Below are 15,684 nucleotides of genomic sequence, written 5' to 3' on the forward strand. Positions count from 1 at the left end.
TTCTACGTTAGCATACAAACTGATTTTATTTAAAAAACAAGATACGTATGGCAGAAATACTACACCTTCAAATGTATGCAAACTCATTTCATGTAATTCAAAACAGCAGTAGCTTACACTGAATTATACTGGAACACTAAAAGTCAATTTGTTATTGGCAAGAATGACAAATATATTCATTATAGTAAAGAATATAAAAATACAAAAAATTGGCAGCAAAATGTTAGTTTCCCAGAGAGATTTGTCGTCATGAATAATTGCACCTAACCTGCAGGATATTACTAATAGCTAGTATTATTTTATTATTTCAAAATATTTATGATTTCCATTTAAAAAAAAAATCCTTTCTGTACCCAACATAAAACATTCACTGAATGCAGATTTAAGATAACACAGTAATAGGTTTTAATTGTGCACCTACTTTCCTCTTTGATTTACAAAAGCATTGAAATACTATTTTTAATGATATGTGCAAAATGGGAAGCCTTTATATAATAACTGATACCTCATGCAAAAGAAAAATTTAAAAAACAACAGTCTAAGAAGCCCTGAGTCAATTTCATTGCAAAGGCAAGGAACATGAGTGCTCTGAGTTCTTCCTATTGGTGAATATTCAAACCAGTCCAGTATTTATTTAAAACATGCTCTGATATAGGTAGTTTGTGCAGTTTCTCACATACAAACCTTCTGTGCACATCATTCCTTTCAGCAGCACGTGTTTAATACTCAATTTCATTTAAGCTGTCAGGATAGCCTGATGAAAACTGAATTTCTTCCACTTCTAGAATTCAAAAGAAGGGGGAAATACTGTAATTACTTGCATTTTTTATCACTTTATGTAACAAGAATGCAATTACTGTGTTGGATTTTAAATGAGGTGGCCATACAGCTATCCGTAAGATCTTTACTAGTCCAAGTTATCAGGAGTTTCTCAGGTTTCACATCTTACAAAAAAAAAAAAAAGGAAAATTTCTGCAGTAGCCCAGAAGCATGATACTAAAATCAGATGTGTTCATCATCCCCATCCCATGGGAATTCATGGGTAAGAAGTATCTAATTATATCTTCTTATAATACTGCACTAATTACTAGGTGTCTCCTAAGAAAAATTTTCTTCAGCTTACCTAAACAGGGTCCTGCCTGGAACAGAATATCATCAATAGCTGTGTCACTTCTTATCGATATCCCACGAATTGCTTCAAAAATAATCTGTAAAGGTAAGGCATAGCTTCATGAATACCACATCTAGGGAGAAGGATGGGGTGGGGGGGAAATCACTGCAGTCTATTCAAGGATCTAGTGTGTCCTGAATGTCTGCTTCATGGAAAGAAACATACCTTCCATCAGTTGTTTATCTGAATGGATTTCCCTTGGTCAGAGTATCTAAGGACATAATGATGTTGAAATGAGGAGATTTGTTCTCCCAATGTGACACACAATTGTGTTTYGCAGAGTACTGTTATAAGAGTTTATTCTAGTACTACAGTATTTCTGTCTTGCTTTTCAGCCCAGATTGGTTGCCACGATTTACTATGCAGGTAGGGTTTGAGGGGAAAAAAGTATCACAATATTATATTGTGTTCTTACTAATGGAGCTGAAATGAGCTTTTTTTCAGTAAAAGTGCATTTTGTTTTATTAGTTTCCATACTCAGGCAAACTGAAAAAGTAAGCACATCTTAGGTTAGTGATCGGTGCAGTTTTGAGCCCTGTCATGTTTCAGTGAACAGCAAATTCAGCTTTCTCTTTGACAGAAACAGGCCAGCTTTGACTCTGGCAGCACTGAAATCAAAGGCAGAGCTCTGGCCCACATCACCCCTTGCCTTTGGTACCAACTCAGAATGCCCATCCTGCAAGTATGAGAGCTTTGWGATTATATCAAATCTGGACAAGGCTTTTATATACATACATAAAATGAGTGATGTAAGTAAGTGCTACTGGCAAGAAGTGAAGTAAAATGTACTTAGGTAATTATGAATTAATTAATTAATTAACTATTTCTATATTTGCAACTCATTAATACCTTTACAAATTCCTTCCCCACCTTCATTTTTTCAGTTCTTCATCACTTCAGCTTGTTCAAGTGGCCATTTAATCCTGTCTGTGTTTTTTACGTGAAGCATTATAACACATAGCTAAGTTTAATCTTCCATTTTGACTGATTTTTGGGTTTGTGTGTTGTTGTTGTGTTTTTGTTTTTTTTTTCCTGCTTACCTGGTGGTTTTTTTCACTTTCATATTCTATCAGTCCCCTTAGCCATGAGATGCTTTGTTCCCCTGTTCTCCTCCATAAAGGAATCTCTTCATCATCACCTTCCTTTTTTAGGTAAACACTTAATAACCCAGTCCCAGCTCCATACATATGATAGAAAAATGTCAAGCACAGTTTTCCAGAGATCCCTCTTAGTGTTCTTGAGGTTAGGTATGCTCTCTGTCCATACACCATGTCAGATGCCTCTACATACATGTAGTATCCTTAGAAAGATAAACAAACATTAGCACAATAGAAAGGTTCTTTATCTTAAAGTGATTGTTATATCAAGATGTACATATGAAACTTTTGATAAATGCTCTTGCTCAAACTAGAATTGAAAATGAGTTTTTTTTAATCATAGTAGAATGTATGTTAAATGAATGCTGATATAAGAACATCTAAAATCTTGTTTGTATCAGAAGACTGCATAAAGGATAGCAATAGAAAGTAACACAAAATAAATCATAAAGAGAACTGATATTTTAATAACTGATTTTTTTTAAGAGTTTTCCGTTCAGTGAAGTTGAAGTGACGGAGGCAGGTAGAGAATGTTTCTTCTTTTGTATAGTACTCCTTTGTACAAAAAGCCAAATTAGACCAAAGAAAAACTTCTAACATTTCAAGCACAACTGTGGTTTTGACAAATGACACAGATACACACAGGCACCCCCACACACTTCACTTTTTAAGCCCAGAATACACACTAATATTGATAGATGAATTTACACTTGGACTTCAAAGACACTTGCATATACATTTGAGGGTATACTTTAGGCTATCATTWGAGCTGATGCTATTAACAAAGCAAATTCAGCACAATCACAGAAATAAAATTATTATTGAGGTCATATGTGATGTCAAAAAGGTATTTCAATTGATTGTGATGTGAGGATACAAGCAAAGAAAACTGCATTATCAAGAATCCAGGAGTGAATGAAAGTTTACATCACAAACTCTGATAGCTGGGAAAATTAATTGGTGTAAGAAAAATTACTTTTCCCTTGAGAACCTTCATTCAGTTATTTCCAGTTGGGGCAAACTGAGGTATATCAGAGGTCTGGGAAACATCGCAGTGTCCCATCTGCTACATACGACAACTGCTTTGCATCATGAGGCAGACGCTCCACCAGGAGGCAGGAGGTTAAGATTTTGCCATGGTTGTTTCTGCAGTCCCACTGCTCCCTTCTTGTCTTACGGGAGAGGAAAAGCTGTCCTCCCACYGCTACAAGTAGTGGAATTTGCATCAGCTTGGGAGAAAGGGGGTTGTAAGGATCACTGAAACAGGAGAAAAGTAGAGAATAGGAAGAGCAGCTAGTAGTGCTCCAGCTCTGTATCTGCCATGATGTTCAAAATCCTAGTATCTAAGTTCACACAGAAGACATCCTCTGTAAACATGATTATAGTTTGGTGGTCAGGAGCAGTAGGAGAAAAAAAGGATGGAAAGGAATAAAATTATCTACAGCTGTGGATCTACAAAGACAATACCATTTTGTACAGTTTGTTGGAGGAAATTCCCAAGGCTATCATACCAGGCCTAATGCATGCCTCATTAAAGGAATTTTGATGTTGACTGTGCTTAAAAGTTCCTTGTGTTAAAAATCCAAACTTATAATTAGTAATAGAACATGATAAAAAAGCTTGCTTTTAATTTTAAGGCCTCAAAGATACTACAAACTTGTTGGAAAGACTGGATCAGTTCTAGGTTTGTGAATTCAYATCCACATTTTTCTCAACACATTCTGCTGCAAACAGTTATGTGATATAAGGAATAAACATTAAACTTGTTTTCTTGTCACAGCCCTGGCTTAAAAGATTCTCTTCACAATTTCTAAAGGCAAGCTATCAGTCTCAAATTTCAGAACAGCCAGTGATCTACATAAGCAGAAAATAGGTCTGAAGTCAGTCTCTGCTTTAGAGATTAAGTAAGCTAACAGCCAATTCCTTTTCTTGAGCAAGAAACTCAAGGGTTGTTCCTTCAATAAGTAGAAAGGATTTGACTTTGGGAGTATGAGACTTGGAATGTAGAGTACTTGGAAGTGGAAAAATAAATGACTACCAAGGGAATGGCAGGATTAAAAAAATGCAACAATAATGCTTGGTTACCTACCGAAACAACCAGTAATTTTAAAATAATATAATCCCTTCAAATTATGTTATGTATAAAAGTGTGCCAGACAGTACAGAGATGGCCCACACAGGCTTCTCTGAGAGGTTCACCAACATTTCAAAATATACTCACTCAAATGAACTTTAAAAATTGTTAGGAAAAATACGTGCTGATTTTAAGGCTGGTTGTCACACACCTAGTTGATGCAGAAGAACTGGACAGTAGGGATGGCAAGGACTTTTTGACAGTACATCATCTAGCTTACTCCCTAAATAGGGCAATTTTTCTAATGTTACATTTCTATTTCTTTTTCATCTTTAAATGGAAAAGGAACAGGAATATCAATATTTTCTTTTGAAAATCATTCCACAGTACAGAGGTATCATTACTAGGAGAATTTTCTCGGTATGTATCCTACATTTTTCTTTGTGTAGCTTAGCCAGAACTACATCTGCTCAGAAAATGCTCCAATTTGCAAGTAATGCATCTGTTGCTTGTTCTCATTTTAGAACACATGAGAGGAGTTTCAAGGTTTAAAACTTACTTATCCTTGAAGACTATTCGTATTTTTACCTGGAATCAGTACTGTTTAGAATGGACAGTGGAAAAATATAATTCCTTGGCAGTCTGAAATTTTGAAGCCAAATTAAAACATTCTCATCAACATTCTGAAATCCATGTGCAGGAATACGGCCATACAGTCCCATATACTATGAATTTATACCTCTGTAAATGGTTAATGTCTATACCCTGCTCAGGATGCAGCTACTACAGAAGTTTTACTGGAGAACAGGAAAATGACATTTTGCTGAACATGCTCATCATTTCAAGYGTTTTAAATTAAATCAATCTCTGTTCTGAAAGTTCAATGTGAAGCTTAACTCACCTACCCCAGTAGTGTGGTCTCCCCTCGGTCCAGTGTAAGAYGTGGGAGTTGGACCCCTTCTCCTGTGCCAGCTCCCACGACCTCGCTTCTTCTGGGTAAACATACACTCATCTTTTTCAAAAGTACATTCTCCAGGATTGGGTGGCAACAGATCTGTAATGAAAGGTCATTGTTTAAAACTGCAGATATATTAGACAGATGTATGGGGAGATTAGATAAAAAATGTAATGTGTTCACTTACCTGTTGAGATCACTTATTGTATATACCTAGCAGTATTCACAAGCCTATAAACTTCAGCTTCAAATTGAAATAGCAGATATAATTTTTTTTTCACAGCCTTGGGAAAATCTGTGTCCTAGTCTGGCTCTCTATCATGTATTAATGTTCTTTAAACCATCTCTTAGAGTTTATCATCTCATTGTAGCGCTTATTCCACAGTGGGCTCCACCAGCCTAATTTTCTTCACTAGTGTGACATCCCAAACAGTTTAATGAGCTCCTGCATGCWTAACATGAAAAGACTAACATCTTGCCAAAGATCAGGGTTTCTGGGATGGGCAGATAGTCAGGTTCAGCTTTCCTACGTTCCCTTGGCATCAGATTCTAGTATCACATATAATGGACCACAGAGAGGCATTTTCCAGAGTATTTTCACTGTTTGCAATTCTTCTATGTGATGCAGAAGAGAGGAAGTTTAGAACTGAGGTGCTGGATGGTAAGAAAATAAGGAGGTGTCTTTCAGSTCTTTTGCTATAATATTTTGTTTAGGAAAAAATGCTGTAAATTGTTTTTTTCTTGTAAAAACCTCATGCACTGTGGGGTATTGTATATTTTTTGCTGCTATCATCAGTGACAAAATTCCATTATGATTATACCTCAAAGAATCAGTTTTGCATTTTTGATTCTTTTTAAAATTCCTTAGGAAGTACAGACAGGCAAACTGGACAACTGTTGGAATTATTTTATAAAAATGGCATGTTGTTTTATGTGTGTGACTTTCTCTGTTCAACAATGATTAGGTACCTGAATGCACGAAGTCCAATGAAATGGGGTCCTAAAAGAGTTGTTATTACACAGTAACATGAAAGGCATCATAAGTCGGCCTCATCACCATTCTTTATTTAGAGGAAGAATGCGATTACGGATCGTGCCTGTCTCGTGAGAATGGTTTCCAAAATAGCATTCAGTTGTTGTATTGTCAAACCTCAAAAAGCCCCCAGGAAAGAGAGTCTGTGTGAGTTCAGAGAAGTCACACAMTCTACATGCCAGAGAGTAAGGACTCACTCAGAAACTTCCAGTTCCTCCCACTACAGGCGAGGGTTATTATCTTATTTTTGTTCATTAGAGAACTGCAACTCAGATAAGGGACTATATTTTGGCCTTGCATAACTGTACATTCAGATTTTATAAAAAATTCTATCTTTTGAAAATATTCCCTTTGTTTCTGGTCTCCTTGTTTAAGACTCGGCTGTAAACTGGAACTGCCTCGTTTTGGCTGTATTTTTTTAACTGTAATGGCCCCCAAAAGAATCCTCAAGTATCTACAACTGCACTGGAGTCRGTTCTTGAAGTCTTCTTCTTGGTGGTACCACTGTGAACAAAATCTGGTCCTCACTATAGATATTCTATTGCAAAAATATGATTAATGCAATACTTACGACAAAAAATAAAATAAAATAAACCACAGTGGGAATAGCCAGCTGCAGGATGGGCTTGGAAAATGAAGGGGTAAGATGACTTTTTTTAAAGAGGGAACAGGGAGTGTAGTAGTCTTTGAAAGACAAAAAYGTATGGTCTTACCAGCAGCCTGGCAGCTTCCCAGGCTCAGTGATATATCATCCAGTGCCACCAGTCCACAGTCCCAGAAGCTTTTACACCAGCTCACAAAGACAACCTGCAATACAGGAAGTTTCAGGTATCCCTAACTCGCACTGTTAATAGTCTGAAATCTTAGATCTTCTGAATGCACTAATAATTTTGACATCTACAGTACAGAAGTGATCAATTAATTTTTTTTCTGATGTAGTAACTTTGCCAGTGACTGAAAYCCAGTGGTTTTTTGATGTTTTTATTCAATAAAAAGTGTTACCACATTTTTTTTTAGGTAAATGCTGGATCTCTGTATATAGTTATYTTATTAGCAGAATTGGTACTTTTTCGTATATGAGAAAGTATGACTAACTACAATAGTTGTTTTTTTACCCAAAAAAACAAAACTGGCCAGCTCAAATGTCCTCAGCTGCCCTATCCTTACAACCTCCCTTGGAATTTTGTTCCTGGGAAAATATATCTGAAAGAGCAATGCAGAGGGATGGCTAAGAGAAATGGCACAGGCAAACTGCAAACTAAGAGCAACAGCAGCCAGATGAAACTGCTGCATACAACGGGACTCTTCACAAATGCCATAAAGCCGTGATACCACAGAGCAGGAAGCTGGAAATGCAAAGCATCATTCACAGGGCTTGTCTGGGTACTGTGAAGATTAAGAAAAGATGTATAAGATGTCTTATTTGACTAGTCGTTAGTTATGGTCACGGAAAATACAAGTCACTCCAGATTTGAAATATATGGTCCACAAAGTGAAATAAAATGCAAAGAAACCTCTGAAACTGTAAGATTCCCAGCTGCCCTTCCCCAAAGTTGACACAGATTTGTTTGGATTAGACAAGAAACAATACAGTTTATTTTGTGAAAATACTGCTGGCAATTTTATTTGCCTAACTACTGCAAACCATCTGTATGACCATTGGGGTTATGACCATAGTCTGGGAGGAGTTTTTCAAAACAATTCCTTTGTGGTGAGGTCTGAGTTAGTAGCTGGAGACAGATAAATGTCACTTGTAACAGTTTAATGCTCCAGAACAACTGTAAACTCCTCAGTTAGACATCTGAGGTTCAGTATTGATAGATAGTTTCACGCTGATACAAAAAAATTATTAAAAGTACCACACCCTTTATTTACTAGTCCTTTTTAACTGGGTCAGTAACACCTTCAGTATTGCTGCTATATAGAATTTTGCTAGATTGTTTTGCTATGTAGTATTTATTTATTCATCTGTTTGTGAAATAGCCTGAGAGGTAACTACTCATAATCCTCTGAAAAATGTATGGATTTTGCTGAGTGGCACAAAACAATTTTCAAAACCATTTTACATTCAGCACTGCTGATCTTGGTAAAAGGCATCATATGCTTTGCAACCTGCTACAGGTATAGACCTGAGGATGTTCAGCATGCACAGCAGCTCAGTGTATAGGGGCTTAATACAGGCACTGGATTTTTTTCAGTAGAGCTGCTTTCTTAACATTAAGGTTTGACAGGATAGGTTTTTTTTTTCCCTAACTTGTAAGATCCTTCTCAAGAAACAGGCAAAATCTATTAAGAATTTTTAAAATGGTAGCATGTACTGGAATAAATATTACAATAAATACTGATGTGTAGACACCATCCACCAGACTCTTTAGCTGTTAATAAATGCATTCTGGTGAACGTTTGTAATTAACTGAAGATAAACTATAGTCCAAACCCAAGAATCTTCAGAAAACCACACATGAAAGGGTAAAGTCAGTTCTCATTTGTGAAACAGCATTTCTGCACAGTGGGCCTAATCTTGTTCTAAGTGATGTTTTCCCATTGACGTCACTGGGAATAGGATCGAGTTCTTTATCCTTAAAATGCAATAATTTGTTCCATACAAGGTATGTAATTGCCCACTGGACCCTGCAGCAAGCGCTCTGTTTTAAAAGCATTGCAACACTAACTGCTGGTCTGTCAAAGGAACTAGTACTCCTCATATAAAAGATTGATCTGTTTCAGTGACACTTCTAAGCTTGTTCAGTATTTTTATTTGTACCTTTAACATTGCTAATTCTTCACTTGCTTTCTGTGATATCGAATGACATGCTGCCATAAGCAGACTTCATAACTGAACAGGGCTGGAGGTGGGAACGTGTTAGTGTGCGCTTGGGAATGTGGAATTTCCAATATTAGCTCTAGCATAATCTACTGAAGTTGTCTGTTGTCTTCCTGGCTAATTTTATCGTTACAGTCTTAATTTGTTTTAAGCAACAAATAGGTAAAGGATATTTTATCCACAGGTCAAATGGGTTCACACCTCCTTTGTCCAAATGCCTTAGGCCACTGCAGAGTACTTGAACTTTACCTACCAAAATCGTATCAGGTTGGTGTTTACTCAGCCACTCATTTTCATCCCAGGTTAGATCTCTGAATCCCTTCTACACTCTGCATAGGACTGGTGTTTCCTCATGACTTACATTTGCTCTTGTTTTGAATTAAAATATTTGCTAAGTTGATTCTTCCAAAAGAAATCTTTACAAATTTATCTCATGTCTTGGAAGAGAGAATAGAGAGATCTTTGTTCTCAATTCACACTTTCTTTATAAAATATGACGTATGAACAATATACTAATTGTTTCAAACTAGATAACAACTCTTTTATCGGTTTATATGCCTTCCTGGAGGCTAAATTAAAAATGTTATCAAACACAGGCAGTCATTGCCAGTGTTACCAAAAAATAAAACATTTTTCTCTTCTGTCTCTTCCCATTCCAGTAAGAGGAGCTGGCCAGAGCACTAGTCCCTTCCAAATAATTGCCTCAAGTTCTGGAAGCCTATGTGTTTATTTTCCAGTGCTTAACCAATGTTATTGAYCTACAGCATCAAAATTATCAATGATCAGTTCTTTTCATTTATCCTATCAATAATGACTAATGCCAAATGACAACAATTAGTAGAGCAAGCAGGGTTTCACTTCTTCTTTGATATTTTGCTGAGTTTTGGCTCAGACACTGAGTTAGGTACGAGGGATTTCTCATCCTTACCACTCTGCATCTCCACAAGTAGAAATGAGTTGAATGTATGCATATAAGGAGAATACCTGCTTTTGGAGAAGAAGAAAGAATAGGACATGGGTTAGGTCTCTCAGTCAAGAGGTAAAAAGAAGAAAGGACTAATGGAGAAGCCTGTGAAAGTAGTCTTGAAGGAACTGGACTTGGAACAGRAGAAAGGGAGAAAAGGAAAAAAAGCTGTTCCCAGATTCTTACGGGTCCTGCGTGTTTTCTTTCACACTTGTTTACCCCAGAAGGGATAGCTGTTGCTCAACTAGACAGCCAGACCAGACAAACTAGAGAAGAACGGGGAGTGGACTCTGGGTTGGGTTTCTGTGAAGAGCAACATTTGTAACTTCAAGTAACGTGACACAAAACTCAGTATTATGAAATCCAAACAGAAATCTGAGCACCAGAAGCGAAAATGTGACATGACACAAAGAAGCCGCCAAGACGTTTTAACCGAACAGTGAGCCTGACTCTTCAGCCGGTGACACCAGCACGCAGCTGTGTAGGCGCCTATGAGCCACGCAGCGCGCGCCGGCACAGCGAACCAGAGAACCGCTGGGACTGTCCCASGGCTGTTTGACACAAACATCGTCAGTCCAGCCCAAATTACTTTCAGCTAGTTTCAACTAAACTAATTTTTTTAAAATCGCTTGTTTTCATTTAAATTACAGAGGAAGTGATCTATCAAATAACAAATAAACTAGTAAGCCAAAATGTGAATGTCTGCAACCTTTTGTATCATTTTAAACAAACTGACTTCAAAACAGCGGTTGCCATGCAAGTTTAATTTTCTTGCTAAATAAATACTGTGAGCTGCTGAGGATTAAATAATAGATCATGAAAGTTTCTATATACGTAACTGGATGACACTGGTACAAAGTTATTGACATCCAAACAAATATTTTTGAAAATCTCTCCTGTCCAAGGACAAATAGGTTGCGGAAATAAACAATGAAAGATAACCATAAAATTGACTGCAAAAAGCTAAGGCCACAGGCTGTTAATACTGCATCTAAGTTCAAAGAATTGCACTGTCTAGAAGAGAATACTATCTGCAYCGAAAAGCTTATAAACTAGTGATAACTTCTGCTGTACCCTAAGGCCCTGCTAGCTTTCCAGTATTCTCTTACTATGGCTCTATTTTCTTTTCATTGAAACTGGTTTGCTGGCTTTTTGTAATAGGGAAAGGTTTTTTGCCTTTAGATTGGAGTCTTTTCAGATGACCTGGCATAGTAATATCAAAATATTAAGTACCCAAAATAAAACCTGAGCAAAATAAGGAAATGTCAGTTAAATATGACAGTTACYAAATGGAAGCATGTAATAGTAGTGCAACACAGCCCTTTGCTTAGCTGCTGTGAAGGTGCAGGCCACTAAGATATCACTTTCTAACCAGAGTAATTTTCACATTCCTTTCCAATATATTATTTTCATAACTATATCAAATATCATAGAGACTAGGATACACATTTTGCAAGCACTACTGTTACTGTTTAGAAACCCTAATATTTTGCTTTAAATGGGCATCCTCAGAATGACACTTCTGTGACTGCTCTTTAAAATGCTACATGTTTTACAGGTGGGAGAAGGAAGGACAGAAGGACTCACTGTAAAACYGCAACTAATCCCAGCATCTTTAAGCTGCGTATCTTACCATGCRAAGACAGAGCAAGAGTTGTGTCAGAACCTCACTGAAATCACAGAATCACAGAATGGGTAAGGTTGGAAGGGACCTCCGGAGATCATCCAGTCCAACCTCCCCGCTCAGCAGGGTCACCTACAGCATGTTAGACAGGGTTGCATCCAGGCAGGCCTTGGAAGATCTCCACAGAAGGAGACTCCACAACCTCTCTGGGCAACATGTGCCAGTGCTCCGTCACTCTCACAGGGAAGAAATTCCCCCTCACGTTCAGGCAGGACTGCCTGTGGTTCTGTTTCTGCCCATTGCCTCTTGTCCTGTCACACGGGACAACTGAAAAGAGTTTGTCCCCATCCCCTTGACACCCTCCCTTCAGGTACTTGTACACACTGATAAGATCCCCCCTCAGTTTTCTCTTCCCCAGGCTGAACAGGCCCAGCTCCCACAGCCGTTCCTCATAGGGCAGGTGCTCCAGCCCTCTGATCATCTTTGTAGCCCTATGCTGGTCTCTCTCCAGTAGCCCCATGTCCCTCTTGTCCTGGGGAGCCCACAACTGGATACAGGACTCGAGATGAGGCCTCCCGAGGGCTGAGGAGAGGAGCAGGATCACCTCCCTCCACCTGCTGGCAACACTCTTCCTAATGCACCCCAGGAGACCCTTGGCCTTCTTGGACACAAGGGCACATTGCTGGCTCATGGTCAATTTGTCATCCACCAGCACTTCCACGTGCTTCTCTGCAGAGCTGCTCTCCAGCAGGTCAGCCCCCAGCTTGTACTGGTGCCTGGGGTTATTTCTGCCTAGGTGCAGGACTCTGCATTTGCCCTTGTTGAACCTCAGGAGGTTCCTCTCCACCCAGCTCTCCAGCCTGTCCAGGTCTCTCTGAATGGCAGCACAGCCCTCAGGTGTGTCAGCCACTCCTCCCACCTTCGTATCATCAGCAAACTTGCTGAGGAGGTGCTCTGTGCCCTCATCCAGGTCACTGATGAAAAAGTTGAACAGGGTGGTGCTCCTTTACTTGCCAGAAGTGATGGTTTTCCAGGAGAGGAAGAGATGGGGATGAAGCCAGCCCTCCTGACCAAAGGGCTGTCCTTTACAGACTAGTGACTTGGCCATGGTGATCTAGGACTTCATGTTAAACAGCTCTGGATTCATCATTACCTAGGACTTAGGTATACAAGCAGGAGACACAGACTTTCAATAAAAAGGAGAAATGCTGACATAATTTAATAGAGATTTTAAAAGTATGCTATTCTGCTGAGTATCATCACAGTGACACTATATGACAGCAAAGGTCCCACGACTGTGATATGAAGCCCTGGGGAAGTAGTTGGGGGGAGAATATCATAGGGGGTGGTTAGGGAGAACCGTACAGGAAAAAAAATTTAACCATGATGTATTATTCCTCTGAAATGTAATGTTCATCTTGCAGAGATCTGGTTGAAGACATTACTGAACTGGAGGTCACACCTGTACCATTGCGTTTACAGGTCACCACAATTCATGCACAGCATGGATTTGCCTAATCCCTTTCTAAGTGCATGTATACTCTTGGCTTGCACAGCATCCTGTGCAAAGGATTTCAATATTTAGTCATTTGGAAAAAGTCCTTCCTTCTGTTCATTTTGAAGGAACTAAACATTGAAGTGCAACACTCACTCACTCGATTTCACTTTCTCACAAYTCTAAGTAAAACTCGTTATGTAGGTAGGATGAGAAACAAACGGGTGAACTCAAGGAAAGAAAAACGAGGGAAAAAAACTGTCAGAGAGGAAGAAAAGTAGATTAATAAAATGAAAACCCTCAAAATGCTGCCACAGCTACCCTGAGGGAAATAGCGGGGGGAATGTTATGAGGCCAATTGCCCTTTTGTGGATTTGGGTGTTAACTCTTTGGGAGGTACTCAAATGCTACAGCATTGGGTAACGTTATAAATATTTGCATGAATGGATAAACACGAGATGTTCACCCTTGAACACCAGTGAGATGTTCTGAACAGCAACTCAAATCTAGCTGAAGTGAGCAGAGCTAATGTGGGTAAAGCGAACTGCACTCAAATCTTCAATTTAATACAGCAATTTGAATTTTGTTCTRCAGCTTTGTAAAAGTAGTATCTTTCCATGGTTGTGCAAATGTGCAYGCACACACACTCACTCACTTAAAATGCAAATTCAGGCTCATTGGTGTATATAAGCATCCCCAGCTTCCTTATGGCATAAGTGAATTTGGCTTTCAGCTAGGTCTGATCCTCCCCTGCCATATATTTATATGGAAAATCAATCTCAGAACATTCAACAGGAATAAAAGAACCTTTATATTTCAGAATCTGTTTTTTACGTTGCTGTTAAACAGGTTTATACAACAAAGCATGAAGGGTTTCATTTATTTTAATAAATGCTAGGAAATTCTTTGTTTTTTGTTTTTTTTTTTTCATTCCCACATTTCCCTGGGCACTACAAAGTATGAAAACAACACCTTTTATGTATAGGTTAGTACCATAGGTAGTTAATTAAAAGATAAGAGTGACTCAAGAACAAAGTGAGAAATCAAATTTTTGAATTTCCAACTGTTAACATTATATAGCATATTCATTTGCAGTATGTGTGTATATTTACGCACACATATATAAACATTTATGAGTTGCTCACTTGGATCTTACCCACCTACCCTTTTCACATGGTATTTCCAAAGAAGTGTCATACTAAAGCACGCCTGCCAGCTTCAAGTTTCCTGCTCACAGAACTCAAGCCAACAATCTGTGCCAGACTCCAGTTAGTTAATTCAAAAAGAACTTATGAAAAACCATTACACAACCCAGGAGCCTTCTTACTGGCCTGATGTAAAAAATATATTATCAAAAATAAAACATATTAGAAAGATTTTTTTTTAAGGCTTGGGAGGAACATGCAAAGTAGGAAGAAAGACAAAAGATGCATGTAATCAGAATTTTAGAACAATCATTTTCTGGCTGAAAAAGCTTCGTGACCTTCCCGGCTCTCTGGCCCAGGAAGCATAACGACTGCATCTCTGACTTTGCTGGTCATTAAGGAACAGCCAAGAGACTGTTTACTGTTTCCACAGACACTGAGCCACTCTGCAAGTCCCACCCAGTAACCAAGAACTCCAGCCACCAAACTACCATGCACGCACTCAACCTCTTATCAATTCAGTCTAGACATGATGCACCCCACAAAACAGCCTTTATGTCTGTATTGAAGGAAAGGTAGTACCACTATCCAATTTTAAGACCACCTTACTCTATTAAAAGACTGAATTTTCACTTGCTTATTACACTGCCAAGATGCAACGATTTCAGCTCATACTTTCCGTGCTGGGTGCTTGCTTCAAGCTTGTTTTGGAACTTTTAAGCCAAAATGGTTCCATCATTTCCAAGAACAAGACTAGGGGAAAAAAAGCATTATTTTGCCCCTATTTTAAAAATTCTATTAAAATCTTGGGCACTCCTAGACTTTGGAACAGGGGCATGAAATGTGTCAAGCTTTGGTCACTGTGCCAGAATTGTGCTTTCTGGCAARTCATTAGTTTTTTGAAAAACTACATTTTGCAAGAACTGGGGCAAAGCAGGCACAGAGACTGGGACACGGCAGGATTCACGGGAAAAACTGAGACTGGCCAGAGCTAAGGGACCATGAGTAAAATGGAGAACRTGAGTGGGGAGCTGCTGCCTACGGGGCAGCACGGAAAAGACAGAGATGTATCAGCAAGTAGCTACAGGATGCAAGGACAGATCAGAGKAGAGAGGGCAAGAGAGGTCAAGCTTCAGCGAGCAGGTGAAGGTCTCTTTCTCTGTAGCATGCACCTCCACCACTGGCCTACACTGAAGATGGGCAGTGATTGCTCATTGTCAGCTATTTTATTAGGTCCTGGGCAGAGATCTTTATTTGTTTAAGACTCCAGTCCTCCAGATAGCCAAAATAAGTGTCTGTATA

At 38.7% G+C, this 15,684-nt stretch overlaps 1 protein-coding gene and 1 non-coding gene across 2 annotated transcripts in view; both read right to left on the minus strand.

Annotated features, from left to right (window-relative positions):
• MAMDC2 (MAM domain containing 2) overlaps positions 1-15,684 on the minus strand; it is a 77,522-nt gene continuing 61,838 nt past the window's right edge. The window contains exons 13-17 of the mRNA XM_085312335.1: positions 7,044-7,137; positions 5,244-5,396; positions 2,212-2,471; positions 1,124-1,208; positions 1-781 (exon numbers count right to left, since the gene is read on the minus strand). Coding sequence (XP_085168461.1) covers positions 720-781; positions 1,124-1,208; positions 2,212-2,471; positions 5,244-5,396; positions 7,044-7,137 — 654 coding nt within the window. The 3' untranslated portion in view covers positions 1-719. The remainder of the gene's footprint in view (positions 782-1,123; positions 1,209-2,211; positions 2,472-5,243; positions 5,397-7,043; positions 7,138-15,684) is intronic.
• LOC146601097 (small nucleolar RNA SNORD86) lies at positions 990-1,075 on the minus strand. The gene has a single exon (XR_014896915.1). It is a non-coding gene; the product is annotated as a small nucleolar RNA SNORD86 (small nucleolar RNA).

The sequence above is a fragment of the Rhea americana genome, unplaced genomic scaffold, assembly GCF_003343005.1.
Source record: "Rhea americana isolate MKP2758 unplaced genomic scaffold, rheAme1 scaffold_11, whole genome shotgun sequence".
Classification (NCBI taxonomy): domain Eukaryota; kingdom Metazoa; phylum Chordata; class Aves; order Rheiformes; family Rheidae; genus Rhea; species Rhea americana.